Source organism: Otolemur garnettii, unplaced genomic scaffold, assembly GCF_000181295.1.
Source record: "Otolemur garnettii isolate 467f Iridium unplaced genomic scaffold, OtoGar3 scaffold00133, whole genome shotgun sequence".
NCBI classification, from domain to species: domain Eukaryota; kingdom Metazoa; phylum Chordata; class Mammalia; order Primates; family Galagidae; genus Otolemur; species Otolemur garnettii.
In genome coordinates this window covers 4,897,522-4,909,963 of record NW_003852528.1, presented here as the reverse complement: position 1 = coordinate 4,909,963, position 12,442 = coordinate 4,897,522, and the positions used below count along the sequence as shown (strand labels likewise).

Below are 12,442 nucleotides of genomic sequence, written 5' to 3'. Positions count from 1 at the left end.
CATGTGCTGTGTGTGTGCATGTACCTATGTGTGTGAACATGTGCTGTGTGTGTGAATGTACCTATGTGTGTGAACATGTGCTGTGTGTGTGCATGCAAATTCTTGCTGAACACACAAGCAGGTGGAAAGTGCCCCTGGGAGTTGGCAAGGTGTAGCCTGGCCACCCTTCTCTGTGCAATGTCCCTCCTGAGGTGACCTTGGGACGTGTTCGTGGAGGCTCAGGGAGAGTGGCCACCCCACTGACCTGGATCACGGTGTCCAGCCCCAGCTGGGACTTCTGGGCGGTGACCTCTTCCCCAGGTTCGCTGGAGGCAGAGCTCATCGTGGGTCAGAGAAAGCCTGGGCTTGGCTCCCAGGTGAATCTCCTACTCCAACCCTGTCCCTGCCAGGACCTTCCTCAATGTGTGGCTCCACACCTGTGTTGCACCTGGCTCTGCAACCCTGAGTCCTCCCAAGCTAGGACGCCCAGCCGGCCTGTTCAGTTGGTGACCGCGTGGTCAACCCAGCCCATGGGCGTTACTCTGGCAACCAAGACGCTGAGGGCTGGGTTTCCCTGGAAACAGGAGTGCAGGACCCCGTTGCTATGGGCACTAAGGAGTACTGTTGGCTGGAAGCAATTTCCCCTCCCCCCTGCAACCTAGAGACGCCCTGGGCGAAGCTGTGCACCTGAGCCATGACACCTGGGGATGGGCTGACCTCTCCCCATTCCCCTTCCCCACCTACTCTCGGAGACATCATGGGCTTGCTGGTCATCAGAGGCAGTGGGTAGATAGAGTAGGTCCCTAGTCTGGAATCATAATCTATGACTTCTTAAAGCATTTATCAAAGAACTTAGAGGTCAGTAGTGGGAGGGCCTATTGCTGATGGAGAACCAAGGCCCGGAGAGGGAGCCATCTGTCTGGGGAGGACAAGAGGCCCCATCATTTCCAGCTTGCACCTGGGTGAGCCCTTTTGCAATCTGATGTCACCCCAGAGCACTATGGGTCTCCTGCCGTGAGTCCCTCTTTCTGTGTGAAGCTGTATTTCTTCCCCTTCTTGAACCATGAAGAGCCATCAGCTGTCTTGCCCAGGGGGTGGGAGGGTCTGCAGAGCTCACACACAGCTTCTCTGCCAGGTTCTGTCTGGATGCCAAGTTGTTCCCTATTACACTGGGGCCTCTAGGCCAGCAACGACCTCTGGCTCCTGGTCTAGACCCTGAGGGATCCATGCATGGCCTGAGATTCTTCCTACTCAGCCTTCAGGTCCTCCCTGTCACCCAAGGTGGCCTTTAGCACCCCCAGAGTCCTGGGAGCCCCTGTGGACTTGGAAGGTCCTTCTTGTGGCAGTCTTGGCCTAAGGGACTGAGTTCAGGAGCTGGGGGGAGGCAGGTCAGTGTTATCAGCTAGGCCATCTCTAACTCCAGTGGGAGGCTCAGAGGCTTAGAGTGTGGGCTCTGCCCTATAGCAGACGTCCAGCCAGGGCTGAGGGTCGGGATGAGTAGGAATGGACCCCTAGGGTAGTGGGGTGTGGTAGGCAGGATGTAGGGGCTGGTGCACCCATCCTGAGGGCCTCACCCACCAGAACAAGTTTCTGATGCAGAAGCCCATGTTTGGGGTGACCTGGTGGCCTGAGTGTGGGGTGGCAAGGGGACAGGTACATAGAGCTGGAGTCATGTGCAGGCTGAAGGTGACGTTCACAGGGCCCCAGCCAGGTGGAGATCCCTACACAGACCCCTACAGCTGGTGGGCCCTCTGAAGGGCCAGCAGGAAGGGGCAGGAACTCTGATCTGAGCTTCAGAAAGAGTTGCCCTGGGACAGGAGTAAAAGAGGGTGGTGTGGTAGTGGGATCAGCCCCATCTGGCTGGGCATGGGATGGGTGTGGCAGCTCACTTCCTCTCTTTGTGACCTTGGCTTCTAGGCAGGAGGGACTTTGCCCTGGGAAGAAGGATTTCCTGAGAACCAGGAGGTTTGGTCCCCAGTGGTGGGGTCATCCTGCCTACCCAAGGCAAACCCTCCTGCCTCCCCCAAATCCAGCCTCGAGATCCCTGGTGCTCCCTCCTTCTCCACACCCACCCAGCCTGTTGGCCTCTGCTGGTCGGCCTCTGCCGGTCTGTCTGTAAGCCCTCAACAAGCTGCCCACTCCACTCACTCCTTGGTGGCCGCTGGCTGCAAAGAGAAGCCTGTGTGCACTCGCCTTTCCCCAAGACCCGCCTCCAGAACAGCCTCCCTGGTCTCTCTGTCCAGCATCTGTGCACAGTGGCTCCCGGCTAAGGGCCATCAACAGGCTAGAAGGAGCACCTTCAGCTCTGGGCCTGGCACTGCCCCCCTGGAATGTTCTAGAATGAGAGGAGGATATGACAGAGGAGGATGTGACAGAGGAGGATGTGACAGAGGTCTTCACTGGGTGCGATGCCTCTGTGGGACAGGACATCGGGGATGGTAGGGCTGGGGGGAGGGGGCGGGCCAGGACTGCCCTCATCCTAACAGGACTGAACGCTCGAGCTCTGGCCCTGGGGCCCCCCCAGGGCTTGGGGAAAGTCCACTCCTTGTCCACGTTCATCCTCACACTCTGGCTTGCCCTGCACCCCCTCCCAGTTCAGGGCCACCCTTCTATCTGCCCAGCAGGCTGTGCTCAGAAGACCGCTTGACAGCCACACTGTCACAGGTGACATCATTATTCTCCACCTGAAGTGGTGCCCCTCCCCTCCCCCAGGTTTACAACCTCAGGACATGTCACCTAAGCCTGGGTCTCCTGCTCCTATGGGACAGTTCACAGTCCTGTTGGCCCCATGTTGGATGCAGGAATGTGGCAACTGGCCTAAGGTGTGGACAGATGATGGGGCAGGCACAGACTGACTGACCGGGGTGGCTACCCAGCAGACCACAGGGCAGCTGGCCTGGCACCTGCCCACACTTCTGGGCCCTGCTTAAGCCAGTCCCTGGAACAGGGCTGGAATTTGGTACAATTACAGAGTACACGGTCCACTTATTGTCCAGCATCCTCAGGGGACATGGCTGAATCAGAACCCAAGGGGTTGTGACCTGGGTCAGCCGCACCTCCGCCACGTGCGAGAGCCACACCTTTCATGAGTGGGCAGCACTTTAGACCATCTGCTGTGCCAGGAGTAGCCGGCTCTGAGGTGGAGGCCTGGTCCCTGGGGGCAGGGAGTTGCCGAATGAGTTGAGACAGTGACAGAAGGCCCACTGTGACTGTACCAGGAGGGGCCGGCTCCCCTTTGGGTGGAGGTGGTGGTGCTGGGTTCCCTCCTGCCCTCACCCTCCTCTGGGGATTGCCCCGAACACTAGCCATCTTCCGAGAACACGTCAGCATGTCCTGTCTTGCACGTGGCACTACGGCAGGTCAGATTCCTGTCTATCTGGAAGGTCAAGAGGCTGGCCGAGGGCAGGGTGTTGTCCAAGGAGGCAGGTGGCCTGACACAGGAGAACATGTATTTCATGGGACTTTCAAGGTCCTGTCCACTCTCTGGATTCCACAGTCTGAGTTAGGGGTGTCAAACTAGGGTGCCCATGGGTCTAGCAAAGGATGTAAAGAGGAGAGGTCAGGTGGGCACATGTGCTGGGTTTTCAGGGGTGGGGGGGGAAGAGGGAAGTCTCCAGAGGTTAGCTGGGTGGGAGAGGGGACTTTGCCCTTCACGCCTGCACATTTATCTGTTTGAGGGGTTTTGGGATAATGCTGCCACAACACAGTCCTGGAGGGCGGGCAGGGTGGCTAAGGAACACTGCCCTCGGTCACCTGTCCTTGAGGAATGACCAAGCCTAAGCACACAAACAAGAGGAAGAGGGGGCTGGGGAGCCGGCTGCTACCTGCTGGACTGGAGGAGGCTTGGGGCTGCTGGGGCGTTAAACCTGTCCAGGGCCTGAACCTGAGAGCAAGAACCATAAAGCTCTTAGAAGGAAATATGCGAGAGAAGCTTTGTGACATTGGATCCGGCAGTGGCTTCTTAAATATGACATCAAAACATAGACAAAAGAAGAAAAAACAATAAATTGAGCTTCACTAAAATTAAAAACTTTTTTATATCAAAAGACATTATCAAGAAAGTGAAAAGACAACCTACAGAACAGGGGAGAATATTTACAAATCACATCTCTGATTAATATCCAGAACATATACAAAATTCTTGCAACTTAGTAACAAAAAAATCCCATTGAAAATGAGCAAAGTGCTTGAATAGACATTTCTCCAAAGAAGAGATACAAATGCTAAATATGTACATGAAAAGATGCTCAACACCACTAATTATTGGGGAAATCCAATTCAAAAAACTGTTGTGACACAGCAGTTCACACCCATTAGGATGATTGCTTTCCAAAAACAGAAAATAAGTGCTAGTGAGGATGTGGAGAAATAAACTCTCCTGACCAGCTGATGGGAAGGTAAGATGGTGCAGCTACTGCTCAAAAATTAAATGCAGAATTAATTACCTCTGATGCTGCAATTCCGCTTCTGGCACAACCCAGAAGAGCTGAGAGCAGGACTTAAAAAGACATCACCCTCCCTCCTGTGTTCACGGCACCGGGACTCACAGTAGCCAGAAGGTGGAAGCAACCCAGCGTCTGTCGGTGGCCCGTGGATCAGCGTATGTGGTGTGTCTACACAATGGATGTCACCTGCTACAGCCTGGGGGAACCTGAAGGACATCTTGCTGGGTGTAATAAACCAGTCACAGAAGGACAGACCCTGTGTGATCCCACTCCTATGAGGCCCCAGAGGAGTCAGACTCCGAGGGATAGAGGCAGGAAAGAGAGCGCCGGGGCCTGGGCAGGGGTGGGGGCAGCATTTAGTGTGGACAGAGTCTCCGTCTGGAAAGATGAAAGAATCTGAAGGGGACGATGGTGATGGCTGCACAACAGCCTGACCGTCCCTGATGCTGCTGACCTACACATTAGAGGCAGTACTTCATGTTGTGTTTACTTACCATAAGAAAAAAACTGAATTCTAAAAGACAAACAGAAAACACCCATTTTGGGGCAGTGCTCAAGGTAGATGTAGTTGACCCTCCTGCCAATCTGGCAGTAGATTCTGCATCCCTGGTGACATCTGTCCTGGTGTCACTGGCTGTGTGTTATCTTGGTTGTGACAGAGACGCAATTCCCTTCACTGTGTCAGAATGGAGTGTCTAATCACGTGAGGTTTGAGGCACCAGTGCGCACTGCTCTGTGCTGGATCCTTATCTCTGTTTTATGGGAGATCATTCATGGGCTAGAGGACGTGGGTTAGACAGGCTAGAAGTTACGTTTTGCAGAAACAGCACATACTTGGTTAACTAGGTCACATCCACCCAAAAGTCCTCGTTTCACTTCTGGGCCCTTCTCAACTTGCTGGTCCAGAGCTCCCAACTCTCTCTCACCTCCCTGTAGCCCCTTCAACCTCCTTCAGTCTCTAATCACCACCCTCTACCTCTTTCCTTTCTTGGGGCACCTCCATGGGTCTGTTTCCACATCTGCCTGACATTTGCCTCCACCCTGCATGGGAGGGATCCTTGCCACCTCAGGGGGCCACGAGGTCCCCATCAGATAGATTGAGCATCAGGTCCCCTCCCACATGAGTATTTGTGCTCAGGAAGGGTCAGTCTGCTCCCTGGTCTGAGCACACCCCAGGCGGCTCTGTTGACCTTGGGCTTGACCCTCTTCCCCACCTGCTCCCTCACACAGTCCTGTACAGTCCTTGCCCAAAGGAACACAGAGTGGGTGGGGAGGCACCAGCACGCAGCAGGGTGTTCGGCCAGAGCAGGTGCCCTGGGGATGGTTCCCTGAGAGGCAGAGGGGCCCTAGAGCCAGGGGTGGGGGCTCTAGTGCCTCTCTGACGCCCTGCCTCTCCTCCACAAACAAATGTCAATAACCCCTACATGCTTCTATAATCCTCCCCGAACTGCTTGACCTTTGAGCTGTTTTCAGAAATAGTGGGTGTTCTGCCAGGCAAAGGGGTAAGATTCTGAAGGACCCTGGGCAGACTCCCTAAGGCCCAGAAAGCATCCCCCAGAAGCTGCCCCAAGGCTGCCTCTTTAAAAGCTCATAATCTGGCCTGCACAGTGGCTCATGCTTATAATCATAGCTCTCTGGGAGGTGGAAGTGGGTGGATTGCTTGAGCTCATAAGTTTGAGACCAGACTGATCAAAGGCAAGACCCTGTCTCTACTAAAGACAGAAAAATTAGTTGGCACCTATAGTCCCAGCTACTTGGGTGGCTGAGGCAGGAGGATCACTTGAGCCCAAGAGTTTGAGGTTGTTGTGGGCTGTGACTCCAAGGGCAGTGGAATAAGACTCAGGAAAAAAAAAAAAAAAGTCCTGACCCCCTTTAGCCATGGGGATGGATCTGAGGTAACTTTCCCATTCCTGGACAAGAGGGAGAAAAAGCCTTTTTTTTTTTTCCGGACAGAGTCATTCTTTGTCGCCCTTGATAGAGTGCTGTGGCATCACAAGCTCACAGCTACCTCAAACTCTTGGGCTTAAGCAATTCTCTTGCCTCAGCCTCCAAAGTAGCTGGGACTACAGGCGCCTGCCACAACACCAGGCTATTTTTAGAGATAAGGTCTTACTCTGGTTCAGGCTGGTCTTGAACTCACAAGCTCAGGCAATCCACCTGCCTTGGCCTCCCAGAGGGCTGGAATTACAGGCATGAACTACCATGCCTGGCCCCAGAAAAAGTCTTTTGTGTTAAACAGCTCCTTTCTTTCTTGGCAGTCCTGTCTTTGTGGAACATCACTCCCCTTAGCAGGCCTGGGACACAGAGGAGAGGGGACAGTGCTGGGACTGCTTGTGGAGGCCCCTTGCTGAGAAGCAGGTGGTGGTGGTGGGGTCTGCCAGTGTCCCTCTTTGGGGAGGGATGAGGAGGACAGCCCTGGGCCACAGGCGGATGGGCAGGGACTTAACCTCCTATCCTTTGCAAAACACACACGTCCCGTGACCCGGTGGGAAATGCTGTCAGAAACAACCGAAATGAGAGCTTTGCACCCCAGGGTTCTGGCTCGAGCATCCCTTCGGGTGCCACAGGCTGTGGGACAGTGTGGTGTCCAGCAACACGGATGGTGTGTGACTCGGGTGACGTGCTGTGAACTGCAAGGGCAGGAAGAGGGGATGGGGTCCCGAGTGAGGAATGTGGTATGTGGGGTAGATGGTCTCTTGTTCCTCCTGCTAGCGATTCCCTCCCAGGTGAGGGAATTGGCCATGGTCCTGTGGGATGGGGACAGGGTTTCTTGCTCCCAGACCTGGCCCTTCTCTGTAAATCCCATCTCACTTTGGGAACATTCCTGACCAGCCTCTCCCCAGGCGAGGTGAGGGTCCCAGGTGAGCCCCTGGGAATGGTGAGGCACTTGTCTTTCCATGGGCAAGCATTGTGTTGGTCCTGCAGTGATGTCCCAGCCATGTGACAGAGGGAGACGGCTGGGAGACGGCTGGCCCTGGGTCCTGCTCAAACCGATCTGAGATTTGGCTGGTGGAGCCAGCTGCCTCACTGACCTCACGCTTTCTGCTCTGTCAGTTTCACGTCTTGCCTCAGGCTCCATAGTTGTAGCATACTGGCAGCAGAGTGGCTAGTTGTGGTCAGTCGGGCAGACATCTCACAGGGGCCACCTGGTGGACCTAGGCTGACTTCAATCAAGATTTGCTTCTCTTTCCAGATGTGATTCGTAACTTATCCACTCCTTCCTTATCCCCGGGCAGCCTTCCTGGGTGATGATGACACCTGGCTTCCCTGGACAAGCTGGCTCAGTGGACAGGGCGTGGAGGACTGGGCCAGAGCTCTGGGGGACAGCCCCTGCCCAGCAGCCGGCCGAGCCTGGGCCTCCCCGCAGGAGCAGGGGCCTCATCTCCTGCAGCCAGCCAGAGCCATTCCCTCCCAAGGCCTGCTGGCTCCTTGGTCCCAGTGTTTGAGTTTCCTGGGAGGTTCCACCCCAAACACCTGCCTATCCCATAGACAACAAAGATTGAGGTCCAGAGCAGCCCTGGTGTCCTTGTACCACCACTGGGTGAGAGCTGTGGGGGCTGGAGCAGAAAAGGAAGCCCAGGGACTTCTCACCAATGGGCCCCGGTCTCTTCTAGGGCAATAATTTCTCTTTTGTTTTGTCCATTCTGGGTGGGGTTTGTTCCACCATTCTAGAAATGCTCCCAGTGTAGGGTGCCAGAGTCAACAAGATAAAAACGGAGGCCTCTGTTAGATTAGAGGTGCAGCTAAAACAACAAGCACTTTAAATTATGTCTCATGCAAGTTAAACTTGAATTTCAGATGGATTCTAACTTAACTGGGTGTCCTGTGTCCTATCTGCTCCGCAGCAGAGTTAGGTTCTGAGGAAGAGGAGCAGGCACCTTGCTGTGGTAGTGCCTGCACCACACCAGTCTTCTTCTCAAGTGTGGCTTTGCGGTGTCAGTGTCGTCTCCCAGGCCTGAGCAGACTGAGTCAGACCACACTGCCCTGGAGAGCAAGGCCCAGGGCCTCACAGGCATTGGTGGCTGGTGTGGACCTTAGCCAACTCTTCTCAGGGGTCCAGCTGGGTCTGCTTTCTTGTCCATCCCCATTGTGGTTGCTTTTGGATCCCAGAGGCCCCTAAAAGGCTGTGCCTGGAGGGGCCTGGACAGCAGCTGGCTTGGGACATAGTGTCTGGGCGAGGTCCAGGCATCTTTCTAGTACTGAGGACCTGTGTTGAGCCCCTTACAAGCCACATAGAAGAGCATGTAGCCTTCTATGCCTAAAATGGTAAGGGATTGAGTTGAGATTGAATTGAGGATTGTGAGGCCAGGAGATTATCCGGATTGTCTGGGTGGCCCTAAACACTGTCCTGAGTGTCCCTGTAAGAGATGGAGAGGAGATGTTAGGGGTACATGTGGGAGAGGCCATGCCAGACAGAAGCAGAGACGGAGTCAAGTGGCCTGGGGTGCCACAGCCACGGGGGCTGGAACAGGCAGGAGAGAGGCTTTGCTGGAGGGAGCTCAGCCATATGACACCCTGAGCTTGGGCTTCTGGCCTCTGGATCAGCAAGAAAATAGTTCTGTCACTTAGTGCTGCCCATTCTATGGTGGCCACTTATAGCAGCCCCAGGAAACACCCAGGACAGCTGCCAGGTTTGGTCTCCAGCAGACAATGCATGTGACCTCCCAGATGGTGTGAGCTTGTGGTTCCCCGAGACTCATTTCATGGACTCTGCTTAGGCCGAATGTCCTCTCCCTGCCTCGACTTTCCCAGCACATGGGGGAATTCCAGAAATACAGGATCCAGGGCAGGGCCCTCATGTACACTGAGAGATGGAATCCATACTGACACAGGCATTGTGGTTGGCAAGGATGCCAAAAAACCCCTCTCATGTCCCCAAGGCCCTGATGAGACGTCTATTCTCCCCATTCCTGCCGCTCTTGGGGTCCTGAGAGCACTATGGCCAGGGGCTGCCTGCAGGCCTTCTAGAGGATACGGCTCCTTCCTGGTCAAGCACCACCTTGCCCTCTAGGGCTGTGCCTGTGTCCCCTGGGCCAACACCCCATCTTCCTGGGTCTACCTGCTCTGTCTTTGAGGGTCCTGGTGGAGCACAGGTCCACCTTCCCACGGCCTTCCTTAGTCCACGATTCCCCGGTGTGATCCCCTTGCCTTCTGTGTGCTTGGCTAGTTTTGTGCCCGGCTCCAGGATATGCCAAGGAGTCTGACACTGTCCCAGGTGAGGTTGCTCACCACAGCATTTGACACACTGGTCAGAGGGGCCAAGGAGAAGGACATGGCCGGGCCACCAGAGGGTCTTCCGTAATCTGGTTACAGGTTGGGAGACCCTAAGGGCAATCAGCTCGGTCCAGCTCAGGAGCTGGCAGGAGCCCAGGGAGAGAGCCCAAAACGTGTCTAAGCTGAGGCCACAGAAAAGGGTCAGTGGTCATCCAAGCTGGGCCTACTGCGAGGGCAGAAGAGGAGTCTCATCCCAAGATGGAAGTTGTGAGAGGGTGAAGCTGAGGCGTGGTGTGGCCTCCAGCCCCATGGAGACCATGTGGAGTCCAAGTCAGGCAGGAAGTGGGGGTCCCTCAGGCCAGAAAGGTGGCACCTGTGCTGGAAGTAGGGGGGAGAGTGGCACGGCCATGGGGGGTTTTTAGGGAGGGGCAGATGGGTCTAAATGGGCATAGGCAGCCAGGTGGGAGCTCTGCTTGGGGTGGGAGGTTAAAGATGTCTGTGGAATTTGGTGAGTCTGACGTGCTGGAGAGACGCTGAAGGGGGCCTGGGCCAGACACAGGGGTTGGGAGGGGGTGCAGCAGGGAGCTCATGGCAGCAACACCAGTGAGGGAGGGGATCAGGACTGGGGATGAGCACTCCCAGGTGGCAAGAGGGTGGGGTGCTTGACATGGGGCTGCTCCCAGCCCCATGGCGCTGGGGGGCGGCTTGCCTGTGCCTTCCTCGTGGTTCACAGCCCCTGTCCTGGGTGAATTTGGGAGAACACTGTGAGGTTCCTGGGAGACACAGCTGGAGGAACTTGGGATGTGAGCTGCCAAGGTCCTTGGACCTGAAAAGCTGCCTTGGGAGAGGGGAAACCCCGAAGACAGGACTGCAGGACTCCAGGTTGCAGGAGAGAAATCTCTCTTGTGCTGCCCTATGAGGTGGTAAGCTTCTGGTCTTGGGAAGCATGGGAGCGGACACCTTTTCACTGGCCCACAGAAGGGTTTCCCAACACTGGGCAGTGAGTGGCTGCTACTCCCACCCAGCCCTCCTAGGGTGCTGGTTCTGCCTGCAGCGCCCAGGGTCGGCGGCCATGGCCACATAGGGACTGCAGGGGCTGTGTCTCCGGGATGCAGGTGTGGGACTGTCTCCAGGTTCACTGTTTGTAGACACTGCCATGGGAGGCAGAGGCAGGGCTAAGGGTTGGTGGGGCAGTTCCCTGACTGCTGGTTGGGACTTGTACTGCCCTGAGCAGGGGGTGGGTAGAGTGGGTGGAGCAGGCGGGAGCCCAGGAGCCTGGCAGGTGCTGAAGGGGCTGGCAGGGTGGGGCTTTCCAGAAGGCCAGGTGAAGCCACAGAGACTACTTCTTGAGAACCAGGGGAGTTCCAGCTGCCAGCCAGGTGGGTGCTGGCTCCCCAAATGCTGCAGAATGAGTGGGGAGGAGTGGGCAGACAGGGGTCCCAGGCCCTGTGGGCACACAGCCAGGACAGAGTCAGGTTTAAGGGCAGGTGCCTCAAACCTGGGCTGCGGCCTGTACCAGGTTTGAGGCACCTGCCCTTAAGTCCAGCACAGGTGTCTGAGGGGAATGTTGGGGAGATGTAGCCCCAGTTGTGGGCTGGCCTGCCTTGGAGAAGCTGCGGAGCTGGGCTTGTCACCACCTGCCTTGCCTTCCTTACCTGAAGCATGGGGTGCCTCATGTCCCTTGCAACCTGGTGGGGAGGCTGGGCAGGGAAGGCCAATTTGGCACCCTGCACCCAGGCTATGGGGGCAAGAGAAGGAGGAGGAACAGGGACTAGGTCCTGAGGGACGCTTCTTCAGGGACACCTGAGTCTGACTGTGAGGGGCTGTGTCTTGGGCCAGAGATGAGGGAGGTGTTCTGATGGGAGGACAAGGGGTGGGAACTGGGCTGCCTGCCCTGGGACATTCCTGATTGCCCGTGACTGACTCACACCCACTTCAAAGGCTTTGGCCCCGCTCAGCTATTTAACCTGCTGGCTGTGTCCGTGCTCTGGAATTCTGCTCTTGGGGGAGCTGAAGCCCCACCCTAGACCTGGTCCTCACCTGGGCAGGTACCTCCTCCTCGTGCCTGTCCATTCAGTCGGCCTGCAGAGTGATCGCAGGGCCTTGGCCTGTGCCTGCCGCCACCATGCCTGCCCCCTCTGCCCCTGCGCCAGCCCCAGCTGCACAGGTGTCCCAGTGGCACCACTACCTGCAGGCCATCCGGTCACGAGAGGCGCCCCGAGCCCAGGACTACCAGCGCGCAGAGAATGTGCTGCTCACGGTGCTGGAGCGCGTGCACGCCCTGGACCCCCGCTTCGTAGTGGACTACTCCCATGACCTGGAGGCCTTCCAGTTTGCTCTGCGCTCCTCGGAGGACCCGCTGGACATAGAAGTGCCCCTGGGGGTGGATGCCGAAGCTCTCCTGCTTGAGGAGCCAGGGCCCACCGAGCCAGGGGACGGCCCTGCGTCCTGCCGCCTGGGCATCCTCAGGGAAGGGGCTGGCCTAGAGCGCTGGACCACTGATGATGTCTTCAGCGCCTCCTCAGAAGGCAGCACCCAGTGCTGTGGTCACATAGAGCCCAGCAAGGTCTTGCATGTCCTCAAGGACTTACTGGTGGCGGCCATCGTGCACTGCAAGCACCACAGCCTCATCACACCAGGTAGTGGGCACAGGCCCCACATGCGTCTGCGTGAAGGGAGTGATCACTGCGCATGTGCGCTGCGGAGTGATCGCGTGCTAGCAGAGGTGACTTACCCATTGCATAGGCATGCGTGTGTGAGAGTCACAGCTGTGATCACTGTGTGTGTGTGTGTGTGTGTGTGTG

At 56.5% G+C, this 12,442-nt stretch overlaps 1 protein-coding gene across 1 annotated transcript in view; it reads left to right on the top strand.

Annotated features, from left to right (window-relative positions):
• The first annotated feature begins 11,763 nt into the window (after nt 1–11,763).
• CUNH2orf54 (chromosome unknown C2orf54 homolog) overlaps nt 11,764–12,442 on the top strand; it is a 7,712-nt gene continuing 7,033 nt past the window's right edge. Inside the window, exon 1 of the mRNA XM_003798249.3 lies at nt 11,764–12,277. Coding sequence (XP_003798297.1) covers nt 11,764–12,277 — 514 coding nt within the window. The remainder of the gene's footprint in view (nt 12,278–12,442) is intronic.